The sequence below is a fragment of the Ornithorhynchus anatinus genome, chromosome 17, assembly GCF_004115215.2.
Source record: "Ornithorhynchus anatinus isolate Pmale09 chromosome 17, mOrnAna1.pri.v4, whole genome shotgun sequence".
Taxonomy (NCBI): domain Eukaryota; kingdom Metazoa; phylum Chordata; class Mammalia; order Monotremata; family Ornithorhynchidae; genus Ornithorhynchus; species Ornithorhynchus anatinus.
This window is the reverse complement of record NC_041744.1, coordinates 9,616,033-9,636,385: the sequence shown is the minus strand read 5'-3', so window position 1 is coordinate 9,636,385 and position 20,353 is coordinate 9,616,033. Positions and strand designations below refer to the sequence as shown.

Below are 20,353 nucleotides of genomic sequence, written 5' to 3'. Positions count from 1 at the left end.
AATCAATCATATTTATTGAGCACTTATTATGTGCAGAGCACTGTACTAGACGCTTGGGTGCTGGCCTAGGGTATGCACCTTGTCCTTCCTTTTACGGTCCACTGCTCTCCCCGGTGATTACTCAATTCTAGTTTTCAGACTGGCAGAAAAAACCGAGACAAGGCTGAACATCAAGAACTGCCGTACGATTCTCGAGGTTCTGGGAGGGTGGCATTTTGAGTCGGTAAAACCAGCTGCTCACAATAACTAGGGGCTGCTTATCAAGAAAAGCAGTTTTCTTACTGATGGTTTTGCATCATCTGGGGGTAAGAGGCCACTTGAGATGCTAAGAATCCTTCACCGCTGCTTTTCTACTCTGAAGGCAACCTGTGGTTAGGAAGAAACTCTTGGGCCCAGATTGTTTCCATTAACAGCCGGAGTCCAGGAAGTTAGAGTGGGAACAAACCCAATTGGAAGCAGTGTGGCCTAATGGAAAGAGCCCGGGAGCCGGTGGACCGGAGTTCTAATCCCGCCCAGCACTTGTCTGCTGTCTGACCCCGGACATGTCACTAGGCTTGTTGGCAGCCAGTGTGAACGCTTTATCCGTGCTATTCCTTGAGGTCTACAGGGCGCAGGCAGATGGGGTACACAACATCAGGAAAGTGGATGATCCCTGCCCTCTGGGGTGTTTGCAATCTGGGGGGTGCGAGGGCGAGAGGCATCAGTGTCAATCAAGCAATAATATTTATTGAATGCTTTGTGCAGATTACTAATCACTTAAGAACGTACGGTAGTTATTAGATACGATCCCTGACCTCAAGGGAGTTTACAATTTGGCAGAGGAGTCAGACTACAATTAATTACAGGTAGGAGGAAATAACGGAGTTTAATGATAACGTACCTGGGTGCTCTATGTGTGAAGAGTGCCCAAATGCTTAGGGGATGAGGACTCAAGTGCAGAATATTCTCACACTATCCTTTCCCTTCATTTTTGGGGGGAAATGTCAGATTTATTTTTTACTTTTCTGCTCCTTCCTCAATGCCCCTCGCCAGAGTCCCAGCTCAGAAAATGCCTCGGCTGCTGGCCAAAGGCCCGTGAGCGGTTGAGAGGGGGCCCTGAGGGGTCGGGGGCCGAGGCAGGAGGGATGCGGGGAGGTGACCCTGACATAGTGGATAGAGCGTGGGCCTGGGAGTCAGAAGGTCATGGGTTCTAATCCCAACTCCGCCACGTCTCTGCTGTAAGTCACTTCACTTCCTCTGTGCCTCAGTTACCTCATCTGTGAAATGGGGATTGAGACTGTGAGCCCATCTGGGACAGGGACTGTGTTCAACCCGGTTTGCTTGTATCCACCCCAGAGCTTAGTCCCCGTGCCTCTAGGGGAGGCACTGGTTCTCTCCCAAGTGCTTAGTTCAGGGCTCGGCACACAATAAGTGCTTAATAAATTCAATTGATTGGTTGAGCTAGGGATTAAAAACCAAATCTTTCCCATGGCAGCTTTAAAAAAAAAAATAAAAAATTTAAGTGCTTACCACGTGCCAGGCACTGTATTAAGCGCTGGGGTAGATAATCAGGTTGGACACAATCCATGTTAGGAGAGGCAGTCTTAATCATCCTCAGACTGCAAGCCTGTTGTGGGCAGGGATTTATTGCTGTATTATTATTGCAGGGATTGTGGGCGGGGATTATTGCTCTTCATTGCTGTATTGTACTTTCCAAGTGCTTAGTACAGTGCTCTGCACACAGTAAGAGCTCAATAAATATGACTGAGTGAATGGAGAGAGACTGGAAAGAAAGGAAGGGAAGAAAAAAGAAAAAGGAAAGGAAGAAAGAAAAAGGAAGGAAGAAGGGAGGGAAGGAAAGATAGGAAGGAAAGAAAAAAGAGGAAGAAATAAGGGAGGGAAGGAGGGAAAGGAAGAAAGAAGGGAAGGAAGGAAAGGAAGGAATAAAGAAGGGAGGGAAGGAAGGAAAGGAAGAGAAGGGAGGGAAGAAGGAGAAGACAGGAAGGAAATAAAGGAGGGGAGATAAAGGGAGAAAGGAAGAAAAAGAAGGGAGGGAGGGAAGGAAAGGAAGAAAGAGAAGGGAGGGAAGAAAGAGAAGACAGGAAGGAAAGAAAAAAGGAAGAAAAAAGAGAAGGGAGGGAAGGAAGAAAGAAAGGAGAGGGAAGAAAGAAAAGGAAGGCAGGAGGAAGAAAGGGAGGGAAGGAAAGGAAGAGGGGGGAGGGAAGAAAGACAGGAAGGAAGAAAAGAGAGGGAAGGAAGAAAGAAAAAGGGAGGGAGGAAGAAAAAGAGGAAAGAGAAGGGAGGGAAGGAAGAAAGAAAAAGGGAGGGAGGAAGAAAAAGGAGGGGAGGAAGAAAAAAGGGAGGGAGGAAGAAAAAGAAAGAGAAGGGAGGAAAGGAAGAAAGAAAAGGGGAGGGAGGAAGAAAAGAGGAAAGAGAAGGGAGGGAAGAAGAAAAAAAAAGAAAGGAAAGAAAGAAAGAAAGTGTGTCCTGAAGATGAACGAGGAGGCCGCCACGCCGAGAGCCACGCAGGCGGCCGGGGGGGCGGGGGGGCGGGCCGTCCGTCCGTCCGTCCGTCCGTCCGTCCGTCAGCCATCGGCCCGCCCCCTCCCCCGGGCCCAGCCAATGGGAGCCGCCGGCGGGGCCCGCTCCGCCAATGAGCGCGTCCGGCCTCCCTCCCCGCTCCCCCCGCGGGCGGCCCGGGCCAATGAGCGCGCCCGGCGTGGCCCCGAGGCGCGGGGGGGGCGGGGCCTCCGCATTTACCTCAGCAGGGGCCGCCGCCCTCGCCGCCATCGCCTTCCGTCCGTCCTTCCGACGGTCCCTCCGTCCGTCCCTCCGTCCGTCCCTCCCTCGCCGCCGCCCGCCGCCGCCCGCCGCCCGCCGCCCGCCGCCCGCCATGGGGGCCCGGGGTCCGGGCCGCGCGCTGGAGCGCCTGCTGGGCCTCTACTTCCTGGCGCACATCCCGCTCACCCTGCTCTTCGACCTGCAGGCGCTGCTGCCCCCCGGGACCTACCCGACACAGGTGACTCCCCCCCCACACACACACACACGGGGGGAAACTGAGGCCGCGCAGCGCCAGAGGGGCGGGATTAGAACCCGGGGCCCTCCGCCTCGATGGGGGGGGTGAACACGGGGACCTCGTGTCTCCCCCCCAGCAGCGCTTGGCGCGGAGTCGGCGCCCAGCGGCTACCAGCTTTATTCATAAAAAGGGAATTCGCCCCTTTCTCCCCCGAAAGCAGCGTGGCTTGGGAGGCAGAGGTCGTGGGTTCGAATCCCGCTTGTCAGCCGGGTGACTGTGGCCCGGTCAATGAGGTGGGTATTTGTTAAGCGCTTACTACGTGCAGAGCACTGTTCGAAGCGCCGGGGGAGATCCAGGGGAACGAGGTGGTCCCACTTGAGGCTCCCCGTCTTCACCCCCATTTTACAGACGGGGGAACTGAGGCCCAGAGAAGCGAAGTGACTCGCCCACAGTCACCCAGCTGACGAGTGGCAGAGGCGGGACTCGAACCCATGACCCCTGACTCCCAAGCCCGGGCTCTTTCCACTGAGCCACGCCGCTTCGCGCCTCTGGGCCTCAGTGGCCTCATCTGTCAAATGGGGACGAAGACTGGGACCCCCTCATCACCTTGCATCTACCCAGCGCTTAGAACAGTGCTTTGCACATGGTAAGCGCTTAACAAGTGTCATCGGTCTTATTATTATGATTGAGGCTGTGATGGCCTCCCAGCTGGCATTTACTACCCTCCCAAGCTTCTCCTGATAACAATCATAATGTTGGTATTTGGTCAGCGCTTACTATGTGCAGAGCACTGTGCTAAGCGCTGGGGGAGATCCAGAGTCATCAGGTTGTCCCACGTGGGGCTCACAGTCTTCACCCCCATTTTCCAGATGAGGGCACTGAGGCCCGGAGAAGTGACTCGCCCACAGTCCCACCAGTGGCGGAGCCGGGATTCGAACCCATGACCTCTGACTCCCAAGCCCGGCCTCTTCCCACTGAGCCTCGCTGGGGAGTCACAGGTCATGGGTTCGAATCCCGGCTCCGCCACGTGCATATATCTGTGATTCTGTCTAAAATAATAATGTTGGTATTTGTTGCCTGCTTACTCGGTGCTGAGCATTCTTCTAAGCGCTGGGGTAGATACAGGGTAATCAGGTTGTCCCTCGTGAGGCTCAGAGTCTGAAATCTATTTTGATGGTATCGATGCCTGACTACTTGTTTTTGCTGTCTGTCTCAACCCTTTCAGATCGTCGGGCAGGGATTGTCTCTATCTGTGGCCGAATTGTGCTTCCCAAGCGCTTAGAACAGTGCTCTGCGCTCAGTAAGTGCTCAGTAAACCCGATTGAGTGAATGCTTTGCACACAGTAAGCGCTCAGCAAACACGATTGAATGAACTTAGCTGTGTGGCTTCGGGCAAGTCACTTCTCTGAGCCTCAGTTACCTCATCTGTAAAATGGGGATTAAGACTGTGAGCCCCAAGGGGGAGCACCTGATTACCTTGCGTCTACCCCAGCGCTTGGCACATGGTAAACGCTTAACAAATACCATTATCCCCTTCTAGACTGCGAGCCCGTTGTTGGGTAGGGATTTTCTCTGTTGCCGAATTGTATTTTGCAAGCGTTTAGTACAGTGCTCTGCACACAGTGAGCCCTCAATCAATTCCATTGAATGAATAACACGGCAGGCAAGTGGCATGGCAGGTCTCCTTGGCTCCCAATCCTGGCTTTTTCCACTAAGCCACGACGCTTTTCGGTGGAGGGGAAGGGTCCGGGGAGGAGCTTTTAGGGATGTGGAACCAATCCAGAGGTTTGGGAGTCGAAAGACCAGGGAAATCATCCGGCAGCCCGAAGCCCCTTCTCCGTCGGCCTCTCCAAAGTCTTTAACACACACGGCTAGGAGGGAGTTTTTCGATTTCTCGCAGTTGTCAACAGGCCAAGAGCAAATCTGAATCAGTTTTGCCCAAAAAATAGAGCGGAAATGAATTCAGGGTCCCAGAACTGAAGTGTGGACCCAGCCCGGACCTAAGGGGCTACAGCCGAACCCATCTCAGCAGCACAGATTGGCGTATGGAGCTGCCATTTTTTAGGACGGGGAAGGGTCCGTTTTCCTAGGGACTTGGGCTAAAGAGCCTCAGTCCTCTCCCCTTGGCTCGTAACTTACAAAGACATCTTGGGCCCGACCCTGGTAAATGCAGAGCTGTGCTGTTTCGATAGTCAAGCATAACCACCCGACTTCAGTGTGGCTCCCCCGAGGCAAAATGCCACCTTTCTTTGGCATGCCAGCCCAAACTCTTTCAGGGCCCTAGGCAGCCTTCCGGTCACTGCCCTACAGGCCAGTCAGTCGTATTTATTGAGCACTTACTGTGTGCGGAGCACTGTACGGGTCACAAACAAGATCTGTAATTTCTGTTTCAAGAACCTGGTCCCCAGCTCCCACCCCTCTACTACGTGTCACCCCCCCCCCCCCCCCTTCAGGCCCACACCCCTACCCTTCCCAGTTAGCCAAGCTCCCTCCCTCTCCTCCTCAAAACCGTTCCTGAAACCTTTTCCAGGAAGTCTTTCCGGACTAAATTAAAAGAAAAAGGTGATTTCCTCCTGACCCTGCTGCCCCCTTCCTCCGTTTTCAAAAGCCAGCCCAGTTTCAGTCTAAAAAACCCATAAATGGGCCTGAGTAGGTCTGGGACAAAGGGGAGTGGTCCCGAGGACCCCAGATCAACCCAGAGGTCTGACCCACACCAGGGACACTCCCTCTTATCACAGATACCACGAACTGCTGCCCACAGGGGCAGATCCCCAAATTCCTTCGCTGTTCCAAATCAGGCTGGTCTTGACTCGAATCCTTGGGGTTCTGCCAAAGTCAGAGCAGCCTTGAACATGGAACAAGTTAACCTTCAATGAACACTTTAATCTGTCAATCAGGAGTATTTATTGAGGGCCTACTGTGTCCTAAGCACTGTACTAAGTGCTTGAGAGTACAGGGCTAAAACGTGATCCCGTCCTCAGAGAGCTTCCAGTGTAAAGGGCGATGTAGGCACGCAATAAATTACCATTAGAAGGAAATAGTAAATGGAAGGATGGACAGGTGAAATAGTTCAAATCAAGCAGGGAAGGCTTTCTGGTGAGACTTGCTGAAAGTCACATGTCAGTGCTGGGATCTGAACCCAGATCCTCCGACTCTCAGACCCGCCCAGATAAGGAATAGAGAAACTCCTTTGTAAATTTTTTCTCCTTTGAAACTCGCAACTTCCTCTTTGTTCAGCATCACTGCGAACCACTCTTTATAGTGAAACTCTCCCTGTACATAATGTAACTTTGTGTATTTATTCACTGGGTAAGCAGTCCTCCGTTTCCCTGTATTCCCATTATTTCGTCTTCTCAATATTGACTAGCCTAGATAGCCAACTCATTCAAGAACAGGACCATATCTGTTGTTTGCTTAATTTGTGTGCTTATGCGCGTATGTGTGTGTTAACCATTATTCATTAAGAGCTTACTGGGCGCCAAGCGCTGGGGTAGGTGCCATATAATATGATTAGATACAGATCCTGTCCCACACATGACCCCCCCTCCCCCCCCCAGTCTAAGAGGGTGGGAGAGCAGAGGTCTTATCACCATTTAACAGATAAGAATCCTGAAGCCCAGAGAGATAAGGGACTTTTCCCAAAGTCACACAGCAGGTAAGTGGCAGAGCCAGGACTAGAACTCAGGTCTCTGACTTTTTTTTGAGAAACTGCCCTGTTGGCATTTGTGCCAGTCGTTGGCACCTTCATTTCTTCCTCCTGGGGACTTGGAGCTTCTCGGACTTTTCCCTCACCACAGAGAAAATCATTTATTTATTTATTTTTCCTTAATGGGGTGAGAACTGAAGCCCAGAGTGTGTTTGTGTACGGGACTTACCCCAGGTCACATAGTGCTCATAGAACGAGTCTAGAATGTAGGGTGTTCTGTTCCATAATGCAGAACTAAGGCATTGTTCTCTTTCCAAAGCTTTCACCTTATCGTGACTCTGGTAAGGGGAGAATTTATTGCCCTATCACTTCCGCTGTAGAGGTAGATAATTGGAGGTGATATCTTAAAGATATCTGCTTTAAGATATCTTAGAGAAGCAGCGTGGCTCACTGGAAAGAACACGGGCTTTGGAGTCAGAGGTCATGGGTTCGAACCCCAGCTCTGCCACTTCCCAGCTGTGTGACTTTGGGCAAGTCACTTAACTTCTCGGTGCCTCAGTTCCCTCATCTGTAAAATGGGGATTAAGACTGTGAGCCCCACGTGGGACAACCTGATTCCCCTGTGTCTACCCCAGCGCTTAGAACAGTGCTCGGCACATAGTAAGCGCTTAACAAATACCAATATTATTATTATTATTATTATTAAAGAGGATATTGAAGTGGAGGAACAGACCTACCAACTCTGTTATATTGTACTCTCCCAAGCACTTAGTAGAGTGCTTTGCACACAGTAAGCGCTCCACAAATACAACTGATTGATTGGAGCAGTTGGGAAGCTACCTTGGATCCTGCAGCACTCGCGTGGAGTTCCTCCTCTTCCAAAGAGTCCGGTGGAGTGCAGTTTAACAAATGAATGTGTTCAATCGAGAAAGCTAGTGTCCAACGTAAGTTGGAGGTAGAACACCCCCTTTTGTGGTTTTGGGTATGCAGCTTACTTGCTTTTTTGAAACTTCTTCCGAGGTGGGGGTGAGGGGGTGCTTATAAAATGGTATCTTTTAAGCGCTTGCTTTATGCTAAGCACCGCCATAAGATTCAGGAAATCAGAGCAGGTACAGCTCCTGTTCCACCCAACATTCATAATCTAAGGAGGGAGGGCGGGTAGCTATCAGTCAATTGGTGGTATTTATTGAGTACCTACTGTGGGCAGGACAGTGTACTGAGCACCTGGAAGAGTGCAAAAAGTTGGTAGACCTGATTCCTGCTTTCAAGAGGATCACAATCCCGGCGGGTAAATTACGCCCGTTTTACATGTGACGAAACTGAGGCACAGAAAGATTACATGGCTTGCCCTAGGTCACCCAGCAGGCCGGTGGCAGAGGTGGGACTGGAACCAGGTCTCCAGCCTCTCGATCCCCTGGTCTTCCCGAAATAACGTCAGAGCCGACGCTGGTGTCGTGCTGCCTTCTCAGAGCCGTCCCTCACCCTCCCGTCAGGCCTCTGCTGGTCCAGAAATCGTCTTTATCTCTTGATTTTACTAGGAAATCTCTCTGGACTCTTCACAAAGCTAAATTCATTACAATTTCATTTGCCAAATGGGATGTGGAGACTAAAGTCGGTTTGGGCGCTGTGTGAGTAGGAATGAAGGCAACGCCGTCATCGTTCAGGACAGGAAACCCGAAGTCTAATAAAGATGGGACTCAGAGCTCTAGGATCCAAGAAAAGTTCGACTTCATCAGCCCCAAGTCCCACCTACTATTATTTATCGACTGCTTATTATACAGAGCACTTGGGAGAGGACTATACAACAGAATTAGACACCTGCCCATAACGAGCTTACGGCCTAGAGGGGGGAGACGGACGTTAATATGAATATATAAGTAATTTATAGGGTATAATTTAAGGATACGTACATAAGTGCTTTAGGGGTGGGGTGGGTATCAACCATCCAAAGGTCACGGATTGAGACGCGTAGCCGACGCAGAAGGGAGAGGGAGCCGGGGAAAAGATGCGACTTCGGTAATGCTTCGAAGGCGGAGCGTGTGGCGGTCTGTTGTGTATATGGAGGGGGAAGGAGTTCCAGGCTAGGGGTTGGCAGCCAGGTGGAGGAGACTGGGACCGAGCGAATAAGCTGGCACTAGAAGAGCAGTGTGCAGGCTGGGCTATAGTAGATCAGTAAATTGAGGTGGGGTAGGGTGACCTGATGGAATGCTTTAGAGCCAGTGAGCTTTATTGAGCACTTACTATGTGCGGAGCACTCTACTGAGTGCTTGGGGGAATACAGTATAACAGAATTAGCAGGCATTCCCATAGCAAGCTTACAGTCTAGTATGGGAGACAGACATCAATATGGATAAATAATTTAGACTATGTAAAGATATATACATAAGCGCATATGTACAGAAGACATATGTCTTCCTGCCGTCTAGGCGGGCCTGGGGATAAGGTGGTCACTGGGGAGTGGTCCCCAGAAGAGAAATCCAGGCCCGCACTCTCTCGCTTCAAAGCACGGTGGTGTTTGGTGTGGGGCTCGCTCTCCTCTTCTCTAAATAACTTTCGGGGGGGGGGGGGGGGCCTCTGATTTGGGGGAGGACAACTAGACTCAGCAGTCTTTCACATAGTAAGTGCTTAACAAGTACCTCGATTTATTATTATTGTTATTTAAAATATGTTTTGACATCTTCCTCAGTCGCAATGGGGCATCTGGCAGTTGCTTGCAGGTTAAAGAACGGGGGCCTTTTTTCTCTGCCTTTAGTTGACAGACCTGATGAAGTGGTACACAGAGACCTTTAAGGACCCCCTGATGTTGGATCCCCCATCCTGGTTCAAGTCGCTGTTGTGGTGCGAGGTTTTGTTTCAACTTCCTCTGTTCCCCATCGCAGCGTACGCCTTCTTCAAAGGTTAGTAAGGATGGGGATGCCGTAAATGCTTTTTGGTCTGGAAGCCCCTCTCCGTCACCCAGGGATTTACCCAAAATTAGACTTCCAGAAGTAGGGGCCCCCCTTCTGGGGGTTGGGGGGGCGGGGGCTACTAGGCACAGCAGAAGGGGCGGTGCACTAGAGGAAGGTTTTGAAAGAGAAGGTGCCGGGGTTGCATATGGAGAGGCCACGATAAAAACCTCTTTAAGCTTAATATCTTTTTATTCAAAGTACAGCTGGTTTTGCCACACCACAGGTTTTTTGGGGGGTGTTTTGGAGAGCGGGTGTTTGGGGAACGTTCCCTCCGCCACATGCTTCGGTTTAGCAAAACCCATTCTGGGTTGACAAAGAGACTGGCAACATGCACAGCACCGGTCAGGGCGGTAAGCCAGTTGGGGGGGGTGACTTCTGCCTAACGCCAAGCCCCCATCCCCACCCCGGCCCAGGAGAACCCGCTCTAATCCAGTAGTAGAAGACAAGGCCCGCCCCCACTCAGCCAAGTCGATTCAGAACTTGTTTTTCCGACCCCCGACGTTTCAAACAGAGCGGGTTTTACTGGGCCACGGAGGGAACGGAGCGGGAGAACGAGGGCCAGGAGGAGAAACGGGTGTAAGATAGAAAAAGATAGGCAAGCGGTCATGGCGAGGTGGTGGCTTTGGAGACCGTAAAAAAGTGCAGCGTCCCAACAGGCAGCCCGTGCCCCGGCCTGCCCGGCTGCCCTCGCTTGCTACTGCGGTGGAAAGCGATGCCAGGAAATTCTCTCGGCTGCTCGGAACACAGTTCACTGCTAACCACGCACATGGATTACCGCTCCCCCGCATCCCCTCTCCGTCTCACGGGTGGATATTTCTTTATTTTTTGAGTCCGGGTAGCACCGGCACACATTAAATGGAAAAATTGTGTCTGCCTATCTCCGGTTTAAAACCTCCAGCGATTAGGGTAGGATCCCACGTCCCCTGGGTTTTCACGCTCTACCCTGGAGAGAGATCTGTGAGGCACTTGGTCCTCATGCCCAGGGAGCCCTGGAGGGCACCGTCCACCTTCCCCCAGCACCCCCTCATTTGTCTGGGTCACTGTGTCATTGACTTAGCACAGCGCTTGGTTGGTCGTGGAAGTTATCTTCCTTTTGTTGGGGAGTTTTTTCCTCATGTGTGTCCCTCCGCCACCACTCCATCCTCCTGCTTTAAAGATCAATTTGCTTGTATCCAATTGGCTACACAATAGTTGCCCAGGGCAGCCCAGCATTGAATTCCATTCGCATTGGCCCCTGGCTAGTCCGAAGAGATATTCAGGGCTGAGCTGTAGGGGTGGGGTTGAAGTCCTGTCCTGGCTGAGGTCTGCTGGACCCCAGGGCCCAAAGAGACCCAGGATGAGAACCTATGCCCAGCTATCAAATGCAGGCAGGCCCGCCGAGCCCTCCCCTTCACTTCGGGGAGAGGGATCGGGCACCCTCGGTTCCGGGTGGAGGTCGAGATCCGGTGACGGCCCAGGGATCTCCGTAAGTGCGGGCCGTGGCCTGCGGGGGACGCGGTTATTGACCCCTGGCCCAAACCTCCAGGCTGGGGCTTCTCAGAGCAGTGGGCAGTTGGGCCGTGGGCAACCCTTCCCAAGGGAAGGGCTGGGAATGAAAAGTTCCATTTTTTTTTTCCCCCTGTTTTAAACACAGGAAGCCGCAAGTGGATCCGGATCCCTGCCATTATCTACTCGGTCCACCTGATCTCGATTTTGATTCCAGTCTGCACGCACATCCTGTTCCAGAATTTCCCCAAAAGCGCACACAAAGGGCCTCAGACCCTCCGGGAACGGCTCACCCTTTTATCTTTCTACGCCCCGTACTTCCTCATCCCGCTCACGCTCTTGGTCTTCATGCTGCGGAGCCCCCTTTACAAACCTGAGGAGAAGAGGAAAAAGAAATAGGGTCCGCCCGTGGCCGTTTCCAAGGGAGAAGACGCGCACGGGCCAGTCTCCATCTCACCCCGCACACTGAGGACTGGGTTTGGGCTCGGCCTCTTGGGGCCTCCCGACACAGCGATAGCAACGATGCGCCAGAGCGAGAGGGCCGGCACGGAAGCCAGTCGGAACCCTTAACTTCCCAAGAAAACGAACCGAGCCATCGCCCCAGCTGGGAGGAGGGACGGGGTGGGACGAGGGCCAGAAGATTGACCTTTCAGGGTTCCGGGCACCGGGTCTCCCCCCCGGGGGCTCACCTGGGAGGGGGTCTCTACGGGGCCCGCCGCACGCCCTGCTCTCCGCACCCGACGACCGCTGCCGCGTACCCTGCGAGCTGACCCCGGGACGCCCTGGGATGAAGCCGGGTTTCGGCGAAGCCGCTCTGCGGTCTGGCCCATCATCCAGGGCCACCTTCTGACCTCCGTCCCCGCTTCCACATTCCAAATAATTTGTCTCTCCCTCCAGCCTAAGAACGGGAAGGGCCAAGAAAGCCTGTATTTGTCCCAGTGGTGGAGACTGCGGCCAAGGCAAGGATTCTCAGTTCATCGCTCAACACTCCCGAGTTCTCGGCGACTTTGGGAAAGTGCATTTTTTTCATTTTTTTTTTATAAAGCAGGCACGGGGATGCAGAGGCACTGTGACCTGGAAAGTGATGTGGGGGGGTTTTGTAGGGGTGGGGGAGGAGAAGAAAGGAGGAATAGATGAATCAGGCAGAGGTAGAATCAAGAAAGAGTCCACTCGAAGGCAACGGTTACTTCCAGGCCTGAGGGTGTCCCCATTAGTGGGGAAGCCAACACCAGGGAGCGGGTGGCTGGCCGGCAAGCGGTGGCCGGCTCATGCCCACTCACCCTCCCTTGCGGTGGTCTTGCCTTCAAATCCCTGAAGGAGAGCAGAACCCCTGCTGCTGTTCACAGGGGGTGCCAAGGAGCCGCATGGAGCCTGAGCTCTAAGGTATCTCATCCACAATGAAAAGCGAAAGCTACATTCCAACCCAAGGAGCTCGACTACTAATGACTGATTAGTCAATGAGACCTTCTCAATGGTTTGCAAATTTTTTTTTTTTTTTTGACGAGATCCCTCTGAATCACGCTCTTCTGTTGACACACCAGAAGGCCAGAAACCTAAGTCTGGGTCGTGTTTGCCTGTTCTTCTTCGAAGAAGCCCTACGCGTCGACGAGCTTCTCTCGGAGGTAGCCCAGGTCCTCCCTGCCCTCCCGCCTGGTCTGCCCCTCGGATCCCCGTCTACTTCTCGCGCTGCCCGTTCCACGTTAAATTCTTGCGCTCCATCCCAAATCCCTCCTGGGATTCGGGTTCCCTCCCGTCTCGTGCCGTTTGTCCTCGGTAGAACCGGAGCACGCGGCCGTGGCGTTCCTCTCCCGCTCTCGTGAACTCGTTAGCCAGCGGCCGTCGTCGGCTCCCTGTCTTAAGTGTGTCATTGAGGTGTCGTTCGTGGTCCCAGGCTGTTTCTTCCCAGCCTGCTTTCTCTCCTTGTGGGGCAGGGTCATAACTCACTGTAGGGCTAAGGATGGATTTGGATTAATTGTGTGATTCTCGTATAACTGATAGAAATAAAGGTACCGCTGGCCCTTCATCCTTTCTCTGTGTGTGTTCGGGGAGCGGGTGGGAGGTGAAGGGGCCTGGATTCCACCTCTGACCTGCGACGGCTGCCCTGGGAAAGGTGGGCTCTTGGACCCAAGCCAGTCAGCAGAGCCAACTGGAAAAGGCCAAGGGAGGAGCCATTTCTAAAAAGAATAATTTATTGCCTGATTTCTCTCAAAGCATTTTACAATTGAAAAAAGGGAGTCGTCGTTTCCAGCCCGCCCGTGCCGAGGCAGGGCAGAGGCTGATAGAGTATACAAAGGGGGGGGGGAGCTGTAAAAAAGGAAAAAAGAAGAAAATCACCCAGTAAATCGTGCCCGAGCTCCCCTGGCCAGCCCCGGCCACCGACAGAGGTTCCCGTGGGGTTCCGAACTACTTCTGAAAGATTATTGCCTTCGGAGACGCCGCGTCCGGGTTCCCGGTCCCACGCCGCCGCCGCCGCCGCTCCGGAAAACCAGGAGCGCAACTGGAACAATACAAGCTTGGTTTCTGCCAGGTAGGGGGCAATGAAAGTCACTCTTGGTTTATTTCTGGAAAATAAACTGGTCGATGAACTCGTTCTGTTCCGCTTCTACTTTACACAAGGCTTCGTATTCCACCCGGTACCTGAAAGACATAGGAGTAGGGAAGCAGCGTGGTTCAGTGGAAAAGAGCCTGGGCTTCGGAGTCAGAGGTCATGAGTTCGACTCCTCGATCTGCCACTTGTCAGCTGTGTGACTGTGGGCAAGTCCCTTCACTTCTCTGTGCCTCAGTTACCTCATCTGTAAAATGGGGATTAAGTGTGAGCCTCACGTGGGACAACCTGATGACCCTGTATCTACCCCAGCGCTTAGAACAGTGCTCTGCACATAGTAAGCGCTTAACAAATACCAACATTATTATTAAGGGAGGTGGGGGCGCATCGTGAGCCTTTACTAGCAATGCCGAGTGGACCGGGCCCCGCGGGGAGTCCGAAAGCCCTGCCCCCTTCCCGGGAAGTGGCCCCCGGAGGGGGAGGGACCCCAGGCTGGCCACGGTTACACCTCTTGGACGCTTGCCACCTCGCCCACAGCTAAGAGCAGAAACTCTTTAAATTGAGAAACGAAGGCTGCCGGCTGCGGCCCGCCCCTCTCCATCCCTTGTTTCCCGGCCCCCGGGGAGCCCGAGAAACGTCCGGCCCCGCCAGCGGCAGAGACGCCGCGGAGCCAGAAGAAGGGCAGCCTCCTGAGAGCAGACAGCGCTGGGGCCTGGTTGTCGGCCCCCGTGTGGGAACGCGCCAGGGACAGGCCTGCCCTCCTGGCGGGACCCAAGCCTCGCCGCCCGCCTCCACCCCGCTCCCACCTCTCCCCTCCTCCGCTGAATTTCGGCACGTTACGGCTAGGTTCGTTTCATCCGAGGTTCACTCCCCCAAGTTGGTTATCGGGATCTTCCCCAATCTGGGTACCGGAGAAGGTTCTGTGGTGCGTGGGGGCCGGGAGGGGAGGGAGAACGGTCCCGGGAATAAGGACGGGAGAGAGGAGAAAAGGGGTGGGACTAGGGAATTTACATTGGGAGGGTCTCTTACCTTTCCAACTGCATTTTCTTCTCCGCTATTAGAGCCTGAAGCTGCTGCTGTTGAGCCTCTCGCTGCTTCGCTATAGATTTGAGCAGATTTCGGGCACCGATGGCCTACGGAAACAGAAGTTCCATCCTTCCGGCTAGATGCCCCGACAAGCCGGGGCGCCAGCCGACCGGGGCCAGGAGGTCGTGCGGCTTTTGGCCCGAGGTGAGTCGGAGGGGAGGAGCTGGTTCATCGGATCGGAGGAGAGAAGGCTGGGCAAGGGAGAGGAGACGCCCGCCGCCCCCGGCCCCCGAAAGCGGAGGAGACCCTCCCTGAGGCGAGAGGGGGGATCCCTGGAAGGGCTGGAGAGGGGAGGAGAGTCTTGGACGCAGGCCACGCAGTCGCTTGCCGCTGGCCATACCTTCATCTTCTCGCTCTCGGCGTCTCTTGCCAGTTGGTCGACAAGTTCGATTAAACCGCCGACTATTTTCTGAAACTGGCCGATTTCTGCGGGGGGAGACGAGGAGAGAGAAAGCTGGCAGCCTCCCCGGTGGCACCCCCTGACCCAGACTGGCAACCCGTGCCACGACTACAAATCGGGGGCTTCCGGTGGATGGGCTGAGCCTTCCCTGCCTGGTGCCGAATTACCCCACCGCCGGCTCTGGCCAGGCCCGGACCCGGCTGGAAGAAACGGAGGATTATTTTCCTTATTTTTTTCGGCATTTTTTAAGCACTTACTACATGCCAGGCAGTGTATTAAGCGCTGGGGCAGATACGAGATAATCGGGTTGGACACCGTCCACGTCCCACATGAGGCTCACGGCCTTCATCCCCATTTTACAGAAGAGCTTACTGAAGCACAGAGAAGTTAAGACCGTGAGCCCGTTGTTGGGTAGGGATCCGTCTCGATCTGTTGCCGAACTGTACTTTCCAAGCGCTCGGTAGAGTGCCCTGCACACAGTAAGCGCTCAATAAATACGATCGAATGGAGTTGCCAAGGTCAGGCGGCAGATAAGTGGCAGAGCCAGGATTAGAACCCAGGTCCTTCTGACTCCCAGAACCGTGATCTATCCACTAGGCCACGCTGCATCTCTAGTTGTTGCCGATGGCACACGCGTTGCCCCGGGCCTTGATTTTGGAATCCGTTCTCTCCCGGAGCAGCCTCGGCCTGCGACCTGGAAGGTCGGCAGACTCTTCGCCTCTTTATCCCCAGATGCCATTTCTCTCTCCGTCTCCCCCAGCCCCTTCCATTTCCACTCTCTCCTCAGGGCCTCGCCCTGTACAGAATCCTTGGGTTTACAAGCTCGGCACGCAGCGAGCGTTTAACAAAGGCCGTGATTATTATCATCGTCGTCGTAAGGCGCGGATGAGCCGGCTGTGGATCATCCGGTCGCTCCGAACGCTCGTACCCGTGTCCCGACCGTGGCTCCGTTCAATAACCGCTCTAACCGAAAGTAGAACCAATCTGTCGTGGTCGTCGGTGATCCTCCAGCCCCAGGGACTGGACGGGTGGACACGAAGCTCCAGCTGGCCCACGGCCACTCGAGTTGGCTGCCTTTGCGCGATCCCTCTCCTCCCAAGAGCTCCGAACCCTCTGACGCGGGCTTCGCCTTGTCCTCATCGATTCATCAGGTCTCTCGATTCATGATTTTACAGGCGGAAAGGAGGGAGGGAGGGAGAGGGACCTTTCTCCTCCCTGGACACGTGGCTCAAAGAGGATATAGGACTCACCTGCTATATAGTGCTTAGTATCGTGCCCTGCACCCGGTAAGCGTTCCATAAATACCTCGATTGACCGCCCGAAAATCACGCTAGCCGGGAGGGCTCCAGGCCATCTGACTCTCAACCCCCTCACGCTCTGTCCCCAAGGAGGATGGTGCTCGGGGGCGGAGGGGGCGGGGGGAGGAAGTGCCAGGTATCCCGGCTTGGGCCGGTTCTGCTTCCTCGCCCCGTGAGAAACGGCGGAGCGGAACAGCAGAGCGGAGGGCCGGGGCCCGGCGGAGGGCGGGCCCGACCCTCCGCGAGGAGCTGCCGATCCCGGGGAGAAGTCCAGCCGGGTCTAACCCCGGTTCTTCCCTGACTGCTCTTCTCAGGTGGGCTGGCCGGGCCGTTCCTTTCAGCGCGGGGGCCGGGGGCAGCCGGCCGCCTCGGCTCGATTTTCAAAGTCCGGCCGGGGTTGCCGGGGGTGGCTGGGACTGTGCGGGCTAAGGGGGCCGCCCGCCCCAGAGATCTTCGCCGTGAAAGGGAGGAGCTGGACGCCGCTGCCCAACCGGCCCCGGGCTCGAGGAAGGGACGGGCTCCCTGCCCACGCCCAAAGCAACGTCCCTGGAAGAGAAGGGGAAGCGCCGAGGGCCACCCTTCCCGGGGGACGGAGAGCCGGGGCCGGGGGCCCCCAACCACTTACTGTCCACAAAGTCCTTGCACTCCTCCTTGAGCTCCACAGTTTGCTGGGTCACTTCGGGGTCCAGGACCCGCAGCTTGTTCAGCTCGTCGAAGTGCAGCCCCGCGTCCCCCAGGGCGTCCTTGGCCATCGCTGGGGAGAAACAGGCAGGTCAAGGGGCAGAGAGGCCACGGGCGCCGGGGCCAAAGAGCAACGGGGACAGAGGCCAACACGGGGCTGGAGTCGGGAGATATGCACATCTATATATACACACACACACACGTACATATGCAGATATACATCTATATTCACGCATATATATGTACACACCTGTAATTTATCTATACTGATGTCCGAGTCCCCCTCTAGGCTGTACGCTCACCGTAGGCAGGGAACGTGCCCGCTATATTGTACTTTTCCGAGCATTCAGTACAGTGCTCTGAACACAGTAAGTGGTAACAGATGAGAAGCAGTGGAAAAGAGCCCGGGAGTCAGAGGTCGCGGGTTCTAATCCCGGCTCCGCCGCTCGCCGGCTGTGTGACTTCGGGCGAGTCCCTTAACTTCTCTGGGCCTCGGTGACCTCATCTGTTGAACGGGGATGAAAACTGTGAGCCCCACGTGGGACGACCTGATCGCCTCGTATCCCCGCCCCCCGCCCCCAGCGCTGAAAACAGTGCTCTGCACAGAGTAAGCGCTTAACAAATGTCACAATTATTGATAGAGGCCAACGATTGACCGAGAGCACCCAGACACATCCCGGCAGTCTGGGGCAGCCTCGGGTGGCTCCGTTCCACCGTCGGCTTCGCCTCGGCCAGGGGTCCTGACCCGTGACGGGAGCGGCCCGGGGGGGCCCCGTGGGCTTTCCCCGCCCCCACCCCGGGGACCCGGGGCCCTCCAGCCGCCCGGCCAAGTCCCACGAAGCCTCGGGTCTGGCCCCGCAGCCTCCTTTTCCTGGCCTTCCCACCGCCCGGCGGGGAGACGTCGGCCCAGAGCGCGGAGCCGGGGCAAAGGCCGGGAAGACGTGGGTCCGGTGGCCCGTCATCGGGGACTTTGATCCAGGGAAGGGAGGTGACCCGTCAGCTGGCCCTAGGACACTGCTCCGGGTGGAAGGGCAAAGCCGCCTCCTCCAGGAAGCCTGCCAGGGCGCTGCGGGAAGGGAGCCCGCCACCCGATTCCTTCCAGCTTCTAAAAATATGAAATATAAAATACTCTAAAGGGTCTAAAGGCGTACCGGGTGCGAACCTTGTTCGGTCACGGGGCGGATTCCCTAAGGAAGTCTTTTAACGCTTTCTCTCCTTCCCCAGAGGCGTACGGGCCCACATTAAAGAGCACGGCCCCGGCAGTCAGAGGACCTGGGTTCTAATCTCGACTCCGCTCGTCTGCCGGGCGGCCTCGGGAAAGTCACTTGACCTCTCTGGGCCTGTTTCCTCATCTGTAAAACCAGGATTCGTTACCTGTTCTCCCTCCTACTTAGACCATATGGGCCGGCGACTGCGCTCGACCTGATTGAATCGCATTCGTTCAATAGTATTTATTGAGCGCTTACTATGTGCAGAGCACTGTACTTAGCGCCACCCCAACGATTAGTACAGGGCTTGGACCCTAAAGAAGCGGCGTGGCTTCGTGGAGACAGCGCGGGCTTGAGAGTCGGAGGTCATGGGTTCTAATCCCGGCTCCGCCACCTGTCAGCCGGGTGACTTTGGGCAAGTCACTTTGCTCTTCTGTGCCTCAGTTCCCTCAAAATGGGATGAAGGCTCCGAGTCCCAAGTGGGACAACCTGCTGGCCTCGTATCTACCCCAGCGCTCAGAACAGTGCTTGGCACACAGTAAGCGCTTAAGAAATATCATCGTCATCATCATAAGTGCTTCCCCAGTACCCCAATTATCATTACCATCATCATCTGCGGGGCGGCACCGAACCAGAACGCTCTGCCCCGTCGGCAGCGGCGTCAGTGGCAACCACCGGCGCCTACAGAAGCAGTGTTGCTTAGTGAAAATAATAACGATGGTATTTGCTAAGCGCTTACTAGGTGGCAAGCACTGTTCTAAGCGCTGGGGGAGACAGAAGGTCATCAGGTTGCCCCAGCCCAGGCTTGGGAGTCAGAGGTCATGCGTTCGAATCCCGGCTCTGCCACTCGCCAGCTCTGTGACTGTAGGCGAGTCACTTCACTTCTCTGGGCCTCGGTTCCCTCAACTGTAAAATGGGGTTTAAGACTGTGAGCCTCACGTGGGACGACCCGATGACCCTGTATCTCCCCCAGCGCTTAGAACAGTGCTCTGCACATAGTAAGCGCTCAACAACTACCAACGTTATTATTATCCCCATTTTACATATGAGGGAACTGAGGCCCAGAGAAGTCAAATGCCTGGCCCCAAGTCACACAGCAGACAAGTGGCGGAGTGGGATTAGAACCCACGTCCTCCCACTCCCAAGCCCGGGCTCTTGCCCCCGAGCCAGGCTGAGCCCGGGCTTGGGCGTCCGAGGTCGTGAGTTCGAATCCCGGCCCCGCCACCTGCCAGCTGGGGGGGACTTTGGGCCAGCCCCTTGACTATGCGACAAGCACCGTTCTAAGCGCTGGAGGAGATAGAAGGTCATCAGGTTGCCCCAGCCCGGGCTTGGGAGTCAAGAGGTCATGGGTTCGAATCCCGACTCTGCCACTTCATTCATTCACTCAATAGTATTTATTGAGCGCTTCCCTCTGTGCAGAACACTGTCCTAAGCGCTTGGAACGGACAAATCGGTAACAGATAGAGCCGGTCCCTGCCCTTTGAGGGGCTTAGAGTCCCTTGACTTCTCCGGGCCTCGGTTCCCTCCTCTGCCACGTGGGGCTGATGCCGCCCGGTGCCCTGCCACCTCCCCCAGCGCTTAGCACAGCGTGGCTCAGTGGAAAGAGCCCGGGCTTGGGAGCCAGAGGTCATGGGTTCGAATCCCTGCCACCGGTCAGCTGGGTGTCTGGGGTCGAGTCACTTCACTGGGCCTCAGTTCCCTCATCTGTAAAATGCGGGTGAAGACCGGGAGCCCCCCCGTGGGACCACCTGTTCACCGGGCCTCAGTTCCCTCATCTGTAGAATGGGGATGAAGACCGGGAGCCCCACGTGGCCCCACCTCATTCCCTGGGTCTACACCCAACAGGGCTCCGCACACAGGAAGCGCTGAGCGACTACCAACATGATCATTATTATCATTAGCAGAGAGTAGGCGCTTTAACAAAGCCCAGCCTGATGATGGTGATGATTACCGTGTGCGAAGCGCTGTGTCCGTCGGTCACCGGCCGGTCCTGATCCTGGTCCTGATCCTGGTCCTGGTCCTGGTCCGGGCCTCGCCCTGCCCTGCCCGGCCCCGGAAGCG

At 55.2% G+C, this 20,353-nt stretch overlaps 2 protein-coding genes across 3 annotated transcripts; one reads left to right on the top strand and one right to left on the bottom strand.

The window, feature by feature from the left end:
* The first annotated feature begins 2,861 nt into the window (after positions 1–2,861).
* Positions 2,862–13,097, top strand: TMEM97 (transmembrane protein 97). The gene is made up of 3 exons (XM_029082202.1): positions 2,862–2,998; positions 9,394–9,538; positions 11,223–13,097. Exons 1-3 carry the CDS (start codon positions 2,873–2,875, stop codon positions 11,471–11,473), a joined length of 522 nt encoding a protein of 173 aa, XP_028938035.1. The 5' UTR covers positions 2,862–2,872; the 3' UTR covers positions 11,474–13,097.
* Positions 13,098–13,245: 148 nt separating this feature from the next.
* IFT20 (intraflagellar transport 20) lies at positions 13,246–20,352 on the bottom strand. 2 transcript variants are annotated; one of them, XM_029082203.2, is made up of 5 exons: positions 20,244–20,352; positions 17,029–17,157; positions 15,046–15,131; positions 14,649–14,752; positions 13,246–13,711 (listed from the first exon to the last, which is right to left on the bottom strand). In XM_029082203.2, the coding sequence occupies exons 2-5, from the start codon at positions 17,153–17,155 to the stop codon at positions 13,630–13,632; spliced, it is 399 nt and encodes a 132-aa protein (XP_028938036.1). In that variant the 5' UTR covers positions 17,156–17,157; positions 20,244–20,352; the 3' UTR covers positions 13,246–13,629. The 2 variants fall into 2 exon arrangements, with proteins under 2 accessions (XP_028938036.1, XP_001507372.2); XM_001507322.5 differs by lacking the exon at positions 20,244–20,352 and adding an exon at positions 17,335–17,377.
* Between the last annotated feature and the right edge of the window lies 1 nt (position 20,353).